General features: G+C 44.5%; 1 protein-coding gene and 1 long non-coding RNA gene across 4 annotated transcripts in view; one reads left to right on the plus strand and one right to left on the minus strand.

The window, feature by feature from the left end:
• Positions 1 to 7,424, plus strand: part of MICU1 (mitochondrial calcium uptake 1) — a 201,022-nt gene extending 193,598 nt beyond the window's left edge. For all 3 annotated transcript variants that reach the window (XM_033841517.2, XM_019936105.3, XM_019936106.3), the window contains 2 exons: positions 520 to 609; positions 6,437 to 7,424. In XM_033841517.2, the coding sequence (XP_033697408.1) occupies positions 520 to 609; positions 6,437 to 6,597 (251 nt within the window). In that variant the 3' untranslated portion in view covers positions 6,598 to 7,424. The remainder of the gene's footprint in view (positions 1 to 519; positions 610 to 6,436) is intronic.
• LOC117308445 (uncharacterized) lies at positions 604 to 17,180 on the minus strand. The gene is made up of 3 exons (XR_004522418.2): positions 15,501 to 17,180; positions 10,516 to 10,679; positions 604 to 4,387 (listed from the first exon to the last, which is right to left on the minus strand). It is a non-coding gene; the product is annotated as an uncharacterized lncRNA (long non-coding RNA).
• Positions 17,181 to 17,317: the final 137 nt, after the last annotated feature.

Consider the following 17,317-nt stretch of genomic DNA (forward strand, 5'->3'; position numbering starts at 1 on the left):
CACCACTGCATGCTGAAGACTTCGAATTCCATCCTTAAATATTATGTGGATTTTCACTTTTTAAATTTTTATTGTGGTAAAATATATATAACAAAAGTTGCCATTTAAACCATTTTTAAGTATGTAAGTCAGTGGCATTAATTACATTCACAGTGTTGTACAACCATCACCACTATTTCCAAAACTTTTCCATCACCCCAAACAGAAAATCTGTACCGATTAACCACTAACTCCCCAGCCCCTTGTAACCTCCAATCTACTTTCTCTATAAATTTAGTATCAGGCATTCTTACTTAATTATATATACCTCCTAGATTGTGGCAGCAGTAGAAAGAAAATGGAATCTGAAGTGAAAAGGAAAGGGGGTTATGGATTAAAAACTGAGTTATCATTTTCTTAAATGTGACGTAAATACACTTGAAAATTTTTTATTGTGACTGAATAGTTTTATCCTTCCATTCAGAGAAAGCAAAATGAAAGTCCCTCTGCTGTGCTAACTCAACATCTTTCTTCTTTCAGTAACCATGCAGCAGGTGGCCAGGACAGTGGCTAAAGTGGAACTCTCAGATCACGTGTGTGATGTGGTGTTTGCGCTCTTTGACTGTGATGGTGAGTGGGGCCCTCTGGAGTCCGGTGGAAAAACCAAGCCTTACTGCCCTTGAAGTAGACACTTTTATGATGGAGCCAGCTCCTTGCAGCCAGCTCCAGGGTACCAGCCTAGACTGCTTCAACTTCCCCATTTCCCACATCAGTAGCTCAGCCCTCAGACTCATGACATTGAGAAATATCACCCCTGGTCCTGGTTTGTGTTCTCCATTTCTTCTTATAATTCTAATTTGCCTATAGGCCTAAATTCATTTATGACCCTAAGGATCCTAAAAATAAAAACAAGGGAATTCCCTGGTGGTCCAGTGTTTAGGACTCCCCACTTCCACTGCAGGGGGCACGGGTTCGATTCCTGGTTGGGGAACTAAGATCCCGCATGCCGTGTGACACGGCCAAAAAAAAAAAAAAATTAGACCCAGCTTACTGCTTAGTAGATAGGAGCACTTGAATATTTGAATGTCTCTAGGAAGAAGATGGTACTGGTCACTCCACCACCCAGGGCACATTTCAGTCATTTACAACCCATCATAGCATTCCAGCTGCACACTAAGGTCTGTTGTGTCTGTGAGCACTCTGCAGTTTATTTAGCCCATTTAAGAGATCCTGGTTCTGCTCTGGCCTTATTTCTCAGCTATGTTGGCTGATACAATGATGATAATATTAACAATGGAGGCTCACAGTTTTTTCTCTCTCTCTTTTTTTTTTTTTGCCTTAGATTTATTTATTTTTACTTTATTTTTATTGGAGTATAGTTGATTTACAATGTTGTATTAGTTTCAGGCATGAAGCAAAGTGAATCAGTTATACATACACATCTATCCACCCTTTTTTAGATTCTTCTCTCATATAGACCATTATAGAGTACTGAGTAGAGTCCTCTGTGCTATACAGTAGGTCGTTATTAGTTATCTCACAGTTTTTTCATTGCTTACTATGAGCCGGATACACTGTGCAAGCTGCTCATTTAAGCCTCTGACACAGGAGTAGTTATTAACCACATTTTACAGATAAGGAAGCTGCAACTCAGAGAGGTAAAGGAGTTTTCCCAGGATCACAAAGGTAGTATTAGATAGCAAATCCAGGATTTGAACCAAAAGTGCACTGCCCCCCTCTGAACTATATGACCTCCATTCCCTGTCTCACAGCCAGGATTCACTGTTCATCTTCTTCCAGGAAGCTAGGCTCACAGAATTCAAGAACAGATCAAAAGCTCCTGCATGTGTGAAACCTTCCCTTTTAATCCCAGCATAATGAATCACTCTGTTTTTTTTTATTCCTTAACTTGGTTCAATTTGTCCACATTGCTGCATGTTACACTCCATCTCTGTGTATGTGACTTAATGTCCCTACCAAATTGTGAGCTTTTTATGGGTAGTTACAAGTCCTATCCACCTTCGGATCCCCCCTCCCCTGCAAATAGGACCTCAGACAGTACTTTGCACATAACAGGTGTTCATTAACTTTTTGTTTTTTATTTTTAGTTGTGCCAGGTCTTAGTTGCGGCAGGTGTGTTAGTTAGTTGTGGCATGCAAACTCTTAGCTGTGGCATGCATGTGGGATCTAGTTCCCTGACCAGAGATCGAACCCACATCCCCTATATTGGAAGGTGGATTCCCAACCACTGCACCACCAGGGAAGTCCTCATTAACTTTTTAAGTTGAACTTGAGTTATTTAAATCTCCCCCCCTGAACCCACAACCGAGGTCTGAGTGAAAGGAAGCCCCAGAGGGAGGACAAGGAGAGTCCTCATCCACAGGGAAGGGTGATTATTCTCTAGAGCTGCCCTGTCCAATATGATACCACAGTTACATGTGGTTATTTAAATTTAAATTAATTAAAATTGAATACAATTTAAAACTCACTTCTTCCAGTATCACATGTGGCTGGTGGCTCCTGTATTGAAAATAGCACAGATAAAAACGTTTCCCTCATCACAGAGAGTTCTAATGGACAGCACTGCTGCAGAGAGAGTAACTCTCCCCAGGTTTTGTTTTTACTCTAATCACTTTTAGGTAGTTTGAGTTTTTTTTCCAAAGAACATTTTTATAATTTTTGAAGCCAGTATCCAAGAGCTGGTTTGTGAAGTGAATATGGGAGTAATGGCGACCAGCATCACAGTTCCCCTCTTCTCCTGGGAAGTCCTGGGAAATGTTTGATTTTCCAGCCTTTTAGAAGGAGGCTCTATCAATATCTACTTCTATTACCTTTAAAAAATCATTTTATCTCTGGGACCTAATTTTTTAATTGACATATAATTGACATATAACATATTAGTTTCAGGTGTACCACATAATGATTCAATATTTGTGTATATTGCAAAATGATCACCATAATAAGTCTAGTCACCATACATGTTACAAATTTTTTTCTTATAATGAGAATTTTTAAGATCTACTCTCTTAGCAACTTGCAAATATGCAATACAGTGTTTTTAAATATAGTCTTCATGCTGTACATTATATCCCCGTGACTTACTTATAACTGGAAGTTTGTACCTTTTGAAGCCCTGCACCAGAATTCATCCACCTCCATCCCCCACCTCTAGCAACCTCTAATCTGTTCTATATATCTATGAACTCAGTTATTTTTGTTTGTTCGTTTTAGATTCCACATATAACTGATATCATACAGTATTTGTCTTTCTCTGATTTATGTCAGCATAATGGCCTCAAGGTCCATCCATGTTGTCAAAAATGGCAAAGTTTCCTTCTTTTTATGGCTGAATAATATTCCATCGTACACACAATATATATACACACACACACATATCACATTTTCTTCATCCATTCATCTGTCCATGGACACTTAGGTTGTTTCTGTGTCTTAGCTCTTATAAATAATGCTGCAGTGAACATAGGGGTGCATATATCTTTTCAAGTTAGTGTTTTTGTTTCTTTCAGATAAATACCCAGAAGTGGAATTTGGATCATATGGTAGTTTTATTTTTAATTTTCTGAGGAACTTCCATACTGTTTCCCATAGTGGCTGCACCAATTTACATTCTCTCCAACAGTACACAGGGTTCCCTTTTCTCCACATCCTGGCCAACACTTGTTATTTGTTGTTGTTGTTGTTGTTAGCAGCCATTCTGACAGGTGTGAGGTGGTATCTCATTGTGGCTTTGATTTGCATTTCCCTGATGATTAGTGATGTTGAGCATCTTTTCACGTGTCTATTGGCCATTTGTATGTCTTCTTTGGGAAGCATCTGTTCAGGTCCTCTGCACATTTTTTAATCAGGTTGTTTGGTTTTTTGCTGTTGAGTTGCATGAGTTCTCTGTATATTTTGCATTTTAACCCCTTATCAGTATATGATTTGCAGATATCTTCTCCTGTCTAGTAGATTGCCTTTTCATTTTGTTGATGGTTTCCTTTGCTGTGCAGAAGCTTTTTAGTTTGATATAATTCCACTTGTTTATTTTTGCTTTTGTTACCTTTGCTTTTGGTGGTAAATGGGGTTTATTTTCTTTTTGTTTGTTTGTTTTGGGGTTTTTTTTTAATTTTTTTAATTTTTTTTTTTTGGCTGCATTGGGTTTTCTGCTGCTCACGGGCTTTCTCTAGTTGCGGCGAGTGGGGGCTACTCTTCATTGCCGTGCGCAGGCTTCTAATTGTGGTGGCTTCTCTTGTTGCAGAGCATGGGCTCTAGGTGCGTGGGCTTCAGTAGTTGTGGCACACGGGATTCAGTAGTTGTGGCTCACTGGCTTAGTTGCTCCATGGCATGTAGGATCTTCCCGGGCCAGGGCTCCAACCCACCAGGGGAGCCCGGGGTTCATTTTCTTAATCTACAGAAAAGGGAAGTAGATATTAAATTCGAAAGCCATTGTCATTTCTACCAGTGCAAGATGTTAGGTCAAAATGCCAGGGACAGAGAATTCCAATTTTCAAACAGACTTGTTTGTCACAGAATTTAGAGTTGCAGTCACAGATCACACATGCACACAAATGACATTCAGTCATATATCCAATTCACAGGTAACAAAGGCTGTTCAGACTGGTCAGCCCTGGCCTTAGGGAAGCAAGAAGCAAATCCCAGAGTAGTTTGAATGAAATAACCTCAGGTTTGGGGAATTCCCTGGTGGTCCAGTGGACTCTGCGCTTTTACTGCCCGAGGCTACAGGTTTGATCCTCCGTCGGGGAGCTAAGATCCTGCAAGCCCCACCACCAAAAAATAAATAAATAAAAATAACTTCAGGTTTTTTCATCTTAAGCTTCTTTTTATACAAAATATTAAGAATCCTAGTTAGACCTTTTTGTTCTTTTAATTGCATTCTTAATAAGCCATATTACTGATTAACTTTCAGCCCAGCCAGGCTACTTTTTAAGTTAAAGTATAATATACATACAAAAAAATGCAAATACCATAAGTGTGGAGCTTGATAAATTTTTAAAAACTGAACACACCCATGCATCATCCTGAAGCAGCACATCACCAGGACCGCAGAGCTGCCTGGTGCTGCTGCCCTCCGGTCACTTATACCCCCGAGGGCGGCCACTTCCCTAACTTCTAGTGCCATAGGTTAGCTTTACCTGTTTTTTGTTTGTTTTAATCTTGCTCTGAGGTATCCCTGAGGCTGCCCATGCTCTTTTCAGACAGCAAACATGGGCCCGTTTAGATTTTCAGGTACTCTATACAGAAGTAAACCAATTATTCCCTCTTACCACTTTCTTCCCAGACTGATCATTAGTAGAGGTCTGTTTGCTAGCTTCCTGTCACCACCAGTAATGGCTGCGATTCTTTTAATCAGCAGACATTTACTCCTGAGCATCTAGTCAAATGGTAACTGTCCTCTACTTTTGGAGTGGTTACTATTCCATGTGGCTTGAGAAGTGACCTTGGGTCAGACCAGATGCTCTCCAGGTTCTCCTCTAGACCTGAGAGTCTGCCACTGAAGAGGGTCAAATGAGAAGCCATGAGAAAATGGGCTTAACCCAAAGCCAGGTTTTGATTTTAGTTTTCACCATGAAAAGCCTCATCATGTCTTACCCGGACTATTGCAGCAGCCTCCTAACTGGCTCCCATACTCACTCCATCTGTGCCACTCCAGTCTATCACCATCATCCAGCTAGAGAAATCTACCCAAAATGGAACTCTAACTACATCTTACTCCCCTCTCCCAGTCCTTTCCTGCCCTGAAGATAAAGTGCAAACCCTTTCATAAGGATACAAGATCCTTGAGGACCTGTCTCCTGCCTTCCTCTTTGGTTTACTGGCCATATCCCTATCTTTGTGTGTCCAGCAATACCTAACTCCTTGTAGTTCTCTAACAGCTGTGCTGCTTCCTACAGGTGCCTTTGCTTATGCTACTACCACTACTGGAATGCCTCCCCCGTCTCACTCCCCTCTGCTTGGCCACTTCCTGCTCATCCTTTGGGATTCAACTTAGGAGTCACCTCCAGGAAGCCTTTACTGACCTGTACTTGCACCCTCCCCAGCCTGGGTTAGATAGTCTTCCTCTGTGCCCCCATAGCATCTTCTGTTTACCCCATTATGGCATTTACCATACTATTGAAATAATGTACTTGTCTCTCCCATAACCTGATGGTATTTCAAGGGACAAAGTCATTTTTATCTCTTTATTCTCAGCACCTAGCACAGGACCTGACATATATATTCTCATTCAACTTCTGTCACACTACACGGAACTATCACTGAGTTGCAATTGGAAACATCAAGGACAGTACAAACCAGTTCATTTTTAACCAAGAGAATTGAGTTTGGCTGTGAGAGAGCGCTAGGCTTTGGGACCTACATGATGTGAGCAATGGAATTGTCTCATTGTCTTTGTTCCAAGGCTGTCACTTATCCCTGTTGTGTTTGCCTCTTCTTCTAGGCAACGGAGAGCTGAGCAATAAGGAATTTGTTTCTATCATGAAGCAACGGCTGATGAGAGGCCTGGAGAAGCCCAAAGACATGGGCTTCACCCGCCTCATGCAGGCCATGTGGAAATGTGCACAGGAAACTGCCTGGGACTTCGCTTTGCCCAAACAGTAACCCAGAACTGCACGAGGAGCCACGCCTCCAGGCCAAGCACCCTGGCCCCTTGGGCAGAGCCTTGGCACAGTCCTCCCCGCTGCTGCTTCCGGAAGTAGTGCTCCCCTCCTCCTGGGAATGATCTCAGGACTCATCAAGTTTCCCCTCTCCCAGTGTTCTGATAGGCCCTGGTTCTAAACCAGTGATTCTCCCTAGAGGTCCTCAAAAACATGAGCAGGTCCTAAAAGCGCAGACCTTTGGCACGTTCGACAGTACTACCCATTCAAGCACCCTACAGACAAAGAATGCGGGACCCATCCATGTACCTGCCAACCCTGGGAAACACCCATTTCTTGAGTCATCTTGGTGTGGGTTTATATTAACAAGAACATTCCTTGCTTCTCCTCCTGCTGGTGTTTTTTAAGCTACAAATTGGGAAAACCTCTGGCAGAAAAAGGAAATCAGTGATGAATGATAACGAGGATGACCCAGGCACCCTGAGCTGGTGGGAAGCCTGGGCCAGAGGAAGGATCTCTGTCAGTCCCCGGGGTGGCTCTGAGGCAGTGTGCACAGTGGGCATGGAGCAAGATTAGGAATTTAAAGTAGCTGCTGCATGGCTCTCTCCACTCCCTTCTTTTCCTCTCAGGCTCCGTAAGAAGACTCCAGCACGACTGTGCTTATTAAATGAGCGGCAGTGATTAAGCTCATGGCCCCTGCGAGTGCCATTTCCCCTCCAGGCGTGTGCCTCTGAAGCTGAGTCCTGGCTCAGAGCCTGTCTGCCCTGTCTTAAACACTTGTAAAATAGCACTTTAATTATAACGGTTTGCAGTAAAGCCCCACCAACCACCGCCAAAGGCTCTTGTCTCCTTTATTTTAGGGTCCTCTGGGGCCCTTTTCATTTCACTTCTCCACTGGCTTTGAGATCCTAGCAGCAGACCTGTTTTCTTTCCACCAGAGCCTGGTCCTTCCTGTTGAGAAGGCACTTTAAGCATAAACAAAACGGGCATTTGGAGGTTAGTGGTGGCATTTTCCAACAAGGTTTGGATAGCATTTCATCCTGGACCAAGGCTACCAGGTCCAATGTAGTCCTTGATTACTCATGCCCCACGAGAAGGAACCAAGACAGGGTGGTGGGGGATATGAGACATCATCTGGTACGGTGGACCTAAGTGTTAAGAACCATAGCAACCGGGAATTCCCTGGCAGTCCAGTGGTTAGGACTCTGCCTTCTCACCGCTGAGGGCCCGGGTTCAGTCCCTGGTCGGGGAACTAAAATCCCAGAAGCCGCGCAGCACGGCCAAGAAAAAGAAAAAAGAAATGAACCGTAGCAACCAGTGTTTTATGTGGATTCAACTCTGCCACTAACTCAGTGTGACCTGGAGCAAGCAAGCAATTTCCCATGTTTTCTCAACTATAAAATGACAGATAGGGTTGAGGGGCTTAGAGGTTTCTTCCAGGTCCAGAAACCTCTCCTTCAGCTCTTCTCCAGAATTCCTACAACCTCCAGAACCTCCAGGTAGTGCTCCTTGGCACGATAGGGTCTCGCATCCAATGTAATAGCACCACCACACCAAAAACCCAGTGCTTCCTGCAAGGCCTAGAAGTTGGTAGGGAGCGTTTATCAGGCAGAGAAGAGCAGAGACATAGGTCTGCACCTGTGGCTCCACAAGGACAGTACTAACCCCAGCATTTTCTCCAGAGCAATTTAATAACCTCACTTCTAACATCCTTTCTGGGAGCAGATTAGATTATCTCTCAAAGGAGCTTCCCACTCATGCACCTCATCTATCTTCCACTGTTTCCTTTCTTGTGGCACGTATTCCTCGCACCCAAGTGTAGCCTTTGCCTTCTCATTGCTCCAGGGCTGAGGCATCAGCAAAATGTGAGCTTTGTCTTAAATTTGTCCCATAATCCCCAAATCACTCTTTTCCCCAATCCTCTTTTCTCCAGCCTGAAAGAGAAGTCCCTTTCACAGCCGCTGTGGGGCATTCACTCCCTCACCAGGAGAGACCTGCCAACTGGCCTGGGTTCACTGAAGCTGAAAGCCAAAGCATAGCAGGAAAGGATAAGGATCTCACCTGCAACATCTTGAAACCCAGGGTCAAGAGCACCTGTGACAAGTACGTGGAATTCCAACTGAACTCCATTAGCTCCTAGGAGAGCCGGAGAAAGCAGAGGCGGTCCAGGTGCTCAAGAAGACAGGACGGCCACACTTTGGCACAACAGGGCAAATGTTTAGGTGAAAGGTACAAGCTAAGTCACCCAGAAGAGGCCAGGATGCCCCAAGGAAGTCCTTGACCAAGGAAGCATGTGAGCTCCCTGGTCATCTAGTGGCTAGGATTTGGCGCTTTCACCAAGGAAGCATGTGAGCAGGCTGAGGGGACTTTAGTAGGCAGAGTTTGGGGGTAAGGCTGGGAGCATTTGGGAATACAGAAGGCTGATAATGTGCTTCTCTTTTTATTCCCATTGTTTCTAATACCTAGACAGAATAACCTTCCCTTCTGCCTTCAAGATTCAGATCAAACTGTCCCTTCCTTAATCCTCTTCCAGACAAGATTAATGGCCCCTCCTTTGCCTCCCAAGGATCTCCTGCCCACCCATAACGATGCTGCTGTAACTTGACGTAATTTTTGTGAGATTGTCACTCACAAAGTTCAGACCCAAAGCAGTGACATAATCAAAGAAAGAGTCCACCACCAAAAGCAAATTTTAAAATATTTCTCGGGCGAGGTAAAAGTGATACTAGCAGTGCCTCAATAAATTCCTTCTGAGACAGGCTGGGACCTGGGGCCTTTACTGCAGTGCTTGCACCTGGACACACATCTCCACAGCAACAGAGTACAAAGAAACTAATGGAATTAAAAATAACTGCATGCATGCCGCAATCCAGGCAATTATGAGCAATAAGATAAAAGGCCACAAACCGACTGCCACTTAGGTACTGGGAGCAAAAGCAGGGTTCTGTGCATGATCCCTGCACACGGCACCACCAAGAGGGTAGGCAGAACACCTAAGCCACTCCTCCGGCCCCATCTGCAGATCTGCCTCCGTCCTCACCCCACTGAAGGAACCAGCCTGCCTTCCACGGAGAGCGAGCAAGGGCACCTGTTACTACTTGTCGCTCCCTCGTGCTGCAGCACAAGTCCCAGTAAAACCTTGCCTGAATTCCTCATCTGGCCTCTTATCAATTTCTGTTGGTTAAAGAGTCCAAGGACCCAAGTCAGTAACACTCCTACACACCCACAGCTGTTGTCTACTTTTGTTATTGTTCTCTTACTTCTTAAAAAAATAAATAACTCCCCAGTTCTAGCCTCTAAGCTTTGGAGAGGAAATGAAACTAAGAGGGGAGCCAGGCTGCTAGGCTTCCTTGATGGGCTCAGCTGGGCTTCCTAGATGATCTAAGAGGACAAGCAGGGAGAATGTGGAGAGAGAGTTACTAAGGAAAGAGCATAAGAACATACATGATATACAAAAATCATCATTTTCATAGTTTTTAGTGCCCCACCTAGTTTTATGTCTGGTTGGAGCACAGGCACTGAATAGGACTCTTAAGACAAAGGAAAAGGCCAGACAGTGACTGCTGCTAGACAAGGAAGAAAGGACAGCAGCAGGGGAGCCCGGAGTCAGGTTCCCAGGCCAGAGCATCCTCTCCAAGCCCAAGCACAGCCCAAGCCAGGTTATGTGTCCCAACAAGCAGCTCAGAAAAGGAACGTGGAACAGAGTAGTTCAGCTTTCAGGCTTTAGGTGCCACCTGCTGGCAAGAAGGCTTAGCGCCAGGAGTCACTGGCAGGGGAGGGGCAGCTGCTGGAGTCCAGCCTAGCCCCAGTCCTGCTCCAGAGAATAGGCCTCCCAGGGACCTGGGTGGCATGGGGTGGAGGGAGATGAACAACCAGAGATAAACCATAACCACAAAGAGAGACACAATGGATATGACGATACCTGAGGGGAGGGAAGCAGCTGTGTATTGTTCTCTGTGGCTCCAAAATGGGAATTTTTACCTGCAAGTGACAGGTAAGAATCACCATTCATTCTACAACTCTTTACTGATCACCTACTGTGGGCCAGGCACTGAGCAAGGTCTTCAAGGAGTTTGCAGGAGGAATCTAAAAGTGAGAAAAACAGAAAAGAAGCAAAAAGGTTAAGTACAAGCTGTGTGAGAGCACTTAGAAAAGCAGAAGGCTATCTAATCCAGATTTGGAAGTTCAAGGCAGGCTTGCAGAGAATTTTTTTTTATTAAAAATACTGAGACCTGAGGGTTAAGTAGGAGTTAACAAAGGGGGAAGGAGGAGTGTCCGGGCAGCAGGTACGGAATGTACAAAGGTCCAAAGGCCAAAAAGCATGTTTCTGGGAATGGAAGTTCTAGGGTGTATCCAGTAAGTACAGATTGGGGAATGATTTTGTTACCCAAGGATGAATTAAGATGGCGGTCATTCACAAAAAAAGATGACAAAAAATACCGTTGGGCATTTTGAAACACACTTATAGATAACTAATAGGTTGTAGAAAAAATCATGATGGAAATTTTTAAATGCTTGGAACTGAATATGATAATGAAAATACTAGATATGAAAACTTGTGGGACACAGCTAAAGGGAAACTTAGAAACATCTTAACTTCCATACTTATTTACAGAAGATGGGCTGACAGTTAATAAGCTAACCATCTGCCTCAAAAAGTTGGAAAAAGGGACTTCCCTGGTGGTGCAGTGGTTAAAAATCCGCCTGCCAATGCAGGGGACACGGGTTCGAGCCGGGAGGATCCCACATGCTACGGAGCAACTAAGCCCATGCGCCACAACTACCGAGCCTGCGCTCTAGAGCCCATAAGCCACAACTACAGAGCCCGAGTCCCGCAAGTATTGAAACCCGCACGCCTAGAACCCGTGCTGCACAACAAAGAGAAGCCACCGCAGTGAGAAGCCCGCACACCGCAACGAACAGTAGCCCCCGCTCACCGCAACTAAAGAAAGCCCGCACGCAGCAACGAAGACCCAACACAGCCAAAAAATAAAAATAAATAATTTTTTAAATTTATAAACAAAATATTCAATAGCTATAGTAAATTGGATCAGTAGTTAAAAATCTGCTTACAACAAAAAGTACCAAACCCAGATGGCTTTATATAAGGGAGAAAAAAAGAAAATAGGACCAGGTTCTATAGGGTCCGGTAAGCTCCAATAAGGAGTTTGGACTTCTATCTTAATGCCACTTGGGAGCCACTGAAGGGTTTTAAGCAGGAAAATGACATAATGAGCTTTGCATTTTGGAATGATGACTTTGCCTGCAAGGCTACAGATGGATTGGAGTGGGATCCAGGTTGGAGACTGCTATAATAATCCAGTTAACAGATGCTGGAAGCCTGGATTAGGGGAATGGCTGCAGAGTTGGAGAGGTGCTAACAGATTTGGAGATTTGGAAGATGTTCAGATCACGCCTGAGGGGTAAGCGTGGGGCATATAAATTGGAGGATGGTAAGGGAGAGGAAAGAATTCAGCATGAAACCTAAATTTGTTTGGGTAACTGGGTGTGTGAGAGTGCTTTTCGGGGGTAGGAGGCTGAGAGAACCAGGTTTGGGTGGAGAATGATGAGGCAGTTTTTTGATATGGTGCCTGAGAGATATTCCAGTAGAAATACCTAGTAGGTAGGTAGATATGAGTCTGGACCCAGGAAAGAGGTCTAGGGAATCTCCTAAAAACCTGGGTTCTCCCAATTTCAAGGCCAACTAACCATGAACCCATGAGGTCTGAATCAGTGTCCTAATACCAGCTCCATCTCTTCCCCAAGAGAAGCCGGGAATAGAGACCATCAAAGAGAAAGGAATTTGAATCAAAGAACCCATACTTGGGATGTCCCTGAAACAGACATGTTTGGGAGAAAGGACTTCAAGTGCCCTGTGCCCTTATCCTCCAGCTTCTGGCCCTCCCTAGATGTGAGGTCTCCTCCCTCTTTAGGGAGAAATAGGGAGCAAGGGACTGAAGTGGAGATCCAGAGATGCTATGGAGACATCTTCATGTGTTCATTCAACAAATAATTTATTGAAGCTAAAATTGAAAATTCAATTACCTATCAGTCATTCACACTCTTGGGTGAATTTTCATCATCTTCAATGTGAGGTTTAGGTTTCTCTCTCTTTTTTTTTTAAATAGGTGAACATTCACATGTTTCCAAAATCAAACTTACATTAAAAAGGTATACATTGGAAAGCCTCATTCCCAACCATTCCCACAGCTGTATTCCATTGTGTTCCATAGTTTAATCAGTAAGGGTCGTTTTTTTGGAGAGAGATTTTGGAGCCTGGAGCTCTCTGAAAGGAAGGCCTTGGTGGATAGGCATTTGGAGGCAGCAGGGGACACTGCGGAGTCAGCAAGCAAAAGAGCAAAGGACAGGAAGTGGGGGACATTCCACTGACTTGGTAATTCTTCCTGGAGCCTTAGGAAGGAATTTATCCCTCTGGCTAGCTCAGGAAAACTCTGGATAAAGTGTTTGGGGAGAGAAAAACCTGTCTCTGGGATTCATTTATTCTATTCATTTAACAAATATGTATTGAGCCCCTATTCGGTGTCAGGCCTTGTGCTCAGACTGTGGGGAGCATAAGGGCAAGATCTCCATCCTGGTTTAGCGGGAGACAGGATGTAAACAGACTCACAAGCAAAGGGCGCCAACTGTGCAGAGCGGTGAAGGTGGGTGTCCATGGAGGAGCCAAGCGAAGTGCTATGGGAATTCACGCAGGGAGAGCTCTTGGAGGAGTTGGCCCTTTCTCAGCCTCAGACCCAGGCTCAGATGTCATCTCCCCCAGGAAGCCTTTCCAATTCTACACACACAAGTAACAGCTCCCTCTTCTGAGCCTCTTCAAGCTTACACTCAATCCCACTGTTGTACTTACCACACTGTCTTCTAATTCTTTTAATATCTCCCCTACTAGACTGAAAGCTCCCTGATGTCGGGTCCTGTCCTTTATTCTCGGTGCATCCCTGAATCCCTAAAACTCTGCACAGTGCCTGGCTTTCAGTGTAGACATCTGTTAAATTTATTCCATCTCTCCACAGAGGAGATATAGAGTTTAAGCTGAGCCCTGAAGAACTAGTTAGATTTGGACAGGTGTAAAAGATAATTAAGGAGGACAGGCAGATGGATGGGGGGTGGGAGAAGGGGATGAAATGTATCTTAAGAGTGATGGGGAGGGGACCATAGGAGATTTAAAGCATGTTAAGGTCAGACTGAATTCTTAGTGTCCCTGGAGGAGAGGAATCTGGAGGCTGGTGGTCACCTAATACAGCACAAGGTTTTTTTCAGCTCTAGGAGCAAAATGAGGAGAAGCTGAGATTCATTGGGAGAATCATTTTCCCAGTGACTTCACCTGGATTTCTATGAAGGCAATTAAGGATGTTATCTCTCTTTTTAGGCCTCATCCTCCCACCCATGCCATGATTCCAGCTAGTCAGGATAGAAATTTCTAATTTTTTCCTTAGATCAACATCATGACATCTTGATTTCAAGAACTATCGAGGTGAAACTGTAACTTCAGGTCACCCCTGGCATACCAGTTCCATTTTCAAACAACATCTATAGACCAAGGGCCATAATGTTTAACATGAACAGAGCAGGAATGTGACTCTCTTCCTGGCCTTTGGACGGAGAAGGAACCACAGAAAGTCAAATTGCCTCTGGACAAAAAGGACACCCGGTTTGAGATCTTTAAGAAAGGTAGGGAGTGATAACATGGAAGAAGCTGGTTAGACCAGCATTCAGGCTGAATTTATAATCCCTTCTGAAACAACACAGCCTTTCTGAATTGAAACAGTTCTGTGAAACGAGGCAGGAAGAGGTCCTACCACGCACGCACACACTCCGCCGCCTCTCCAGACCCTGCCGACCAAGCCAAATTATGGACTATGGACTCAAAATTGACACACCTTGTGGGAAAGGAGAGGAGGGCTTACAAGCCAGTAGCTGAGCAATCACAGTCCAGTTCCTTAACACAACAAATTACAGGCCTTTTACACAGGAGCACCCTTCTCACAAAGTGATGTGCCTGTTGCCAGCCTGACAAGGGGGGTGCCTCGTGACACTCAGGAGATGGAAGAGATACTTAGCAAGAGAGGGGACTACCTAGCAGTCCCGGTCAACAAACCTTAGAGAGGCTATTTGAAAGGTGCCCCAGTGTTTATCCTTTAACACATATGAAGGACCGATCAATTTGTGGAGACCTTAACTTTCTCTAAGCGTAGGGCTGTCTTATTAAGGAGACGCTGATTTCTTCACACCAGGATACTCTTTACAGCCCAGCTTGGAGTTTTCATTGGGAAGAGAACAGTGGGAATGGAAAGAAAGGTTGGATGTGAAGAAATTTCCAAGGGTGAACCTGTAGCCAAGGAGGCCATGACCTTGCTTCTTACTACACTGAGCAAATAAAAGCTATCTGAAAAGAACTTCCTTGTGTTCCCACTTCCAGATCTGCCAGCTGGCCCACAGTATACCTAGCCACACTCCTGAAAATCAATGAGTTGTCCATGCCACTATCTAAAGCCATGCCATCACCATGCCCGGTATGCCACCTCCTCTGTCTATTCCTACAATTGTCTCCTCTCTTTCCTTTTACCAAAATTTCTCACCCAACTAAATAATTCCTATCACAAAATGCTATAATATATCCCATCTTAAAAAACAAAAACTTCCCCACAGTCTTCCTCACATTCCCCATCCATTTCTTCCTTACACTCACTCTCTGAAATTCCTTCCTGTCAGGCTTTCACTGCTTATCATCCGCTGAGAGCAGTCCTGTCAAGGTCACCACCGACCTCCACCTTGTAAAATCCACTGGTCATTTCTCAGTCCTCACAAGTGCTTGTCCTCCCACAGGGTTTACCAGAGTTTGGCCCCTCCCTCCCACTTGAAACATTTGTTAAGTGAAAGTAATTTTCTTACCTTGCCGAGCTGCTTCTTCATTCCCCCTTCCTGGATGCTCCTGTTCCAGACCTCTAAATATGAAACTGGCAAAGGGCTCAGTAACCAGACCTCTCCTCTTCCCTACCTACCTTGCTTCCTTGGGGCATTTAGTCCCACAGCTTTAAATACTATTTATATTTCTTTGTCCACCTAGCCTCGAAGATTTAAATGTCATTTATATATAGTGATAATTTCCAAAATTATATTTCCAGGCCCATCCTCTTCCTTACACCCTACTTACATACAAATTCCTACTCTACATCTCCACTTGACTCCAAAAGGCATCACGAACTTAACACACCCTAAATCAGACATTTAATATTCCTCCTACCAAACTGCTCCTCTCACAATCTTCCCCCAGCTTCGGTAAATGGAAACTGTTCTTCCACTTACTCAGGGCAAAATCTTGGAATCATCCTTGACTCCTTTCTTTCTCTCACATCCCACATGCAATCCATCGGCAAAATCATTTTGATTGTCTTCAAAATATATCCAGAATTTGACTACTTCTTGCCACCTCCACCATCACCTTTATCCAAATTACTATTAATTCTCACCCGGATTATAGTAGTAGCCCCCGAACTCTCACCTGTAGTAAAACTCTTATCAAATCTCGCTGGGAAGGCCACATAAGGACTGAAAAATGACTGATGGGGACTTCCCTGGTGGTCCAGTTGTTAAGACTCCTCACTCCCAATACAGAGGGTTTGATCCCTGGTCAGGGAACTAGATCCCACATGCTGCAACTAAAGATCCAGCATGCCGCAACTAAGACCCAGCGCAGCCAAAAATAAGTTGTTTTTTTTTAAAGAGAGAGAAATGACTGATGGATTTGCCGAAGTGGGTCACTGGTAACGTTGATAAGACTGCTTTCACTGGATTGATCGGTAGGCATAAAAGCCTGACAGAACTGTATTCCACTCTACAGTGGAATCCTACATGCTCCTGTTGATCTGTAATAACTCACCAAGAAAATTTCCCTTTCAGAGCCCTTCTATTTGCTCTTCCTTCTGCCTGGACCACCTTTCTTCCAGGTAGTCACATCTGGAATACCTGCTTTCTCTCTCTCTCTCTCCTGAATTCAGATTTCTATTAAAATGACAGCTTCTGAGAGAAGATTTCTCCTATCAGCCTGTTTAAAATAGCACCATCCACTCTCAGTCCCTTTATTTCTTTATCTTTTCTTTTTCTCTTCATAGCATTTATTAATTTTTTTTTTTTTTTTTTTTTTTTTTTTTTGCGTTACGCGGGCTTCTCACTGTTGCAGCCTCTCCCGTTGCAGAGCACAGGCTCCGGACGCGCAGGCTCAGCGGCCGTGGCTCACGGGCCTGGCCGCTCCATGGCATGTGGGATTTTCCTGGACCGGGCCATGAAGCCGTGTTCCTTGCATCGGCAGGCGGACTCTCAACCGCTGCGCCACCAGGGAAGCGCCAATCACTGTTTGGATCTCTCTCTTTATTGGACGTCTCCCCACCCCACTACACACACTAGAATGTAAGCTCCATGAGGGCAGGGGCTTTGTTTTGTTCACCTACGGCATACCTAGCCGGGCAAATAGTGGGTACTCAATAAATATCTGTTGAATGAATAAATAAGAGACATTCGTCTCAAACGCATAGAGTTACTACCAAGAACGCGCAAGCATACAAAACTTTAAGACCTCCGAATATGCCCCCTTGGACTCCAGGAATGTGGTCTTGCACCCTTAGCGCCTCACTTTGACGTCCCCCTCTTAGAAGACATACGGTAGCGCCTCCGCCCTCGCTCAAATCTCGGAAAAGGCGGGGCGGAGGGTT

This window comes from Tursiops truncatus, chromosome 16, assembly GCF_011762595.2.
Source record: "Tursiops truncatus isolate mTurTru1 chromosome 16, mTurTru1.mat.Y, whole genome shotgun sequence".
Classification (NCBI taxonomy): Eukaryota; Metazoa; Chordata; class Mammalia; order Artiodactyla; family Delphinidae; genus Tursiops; species Tursiops truncatus.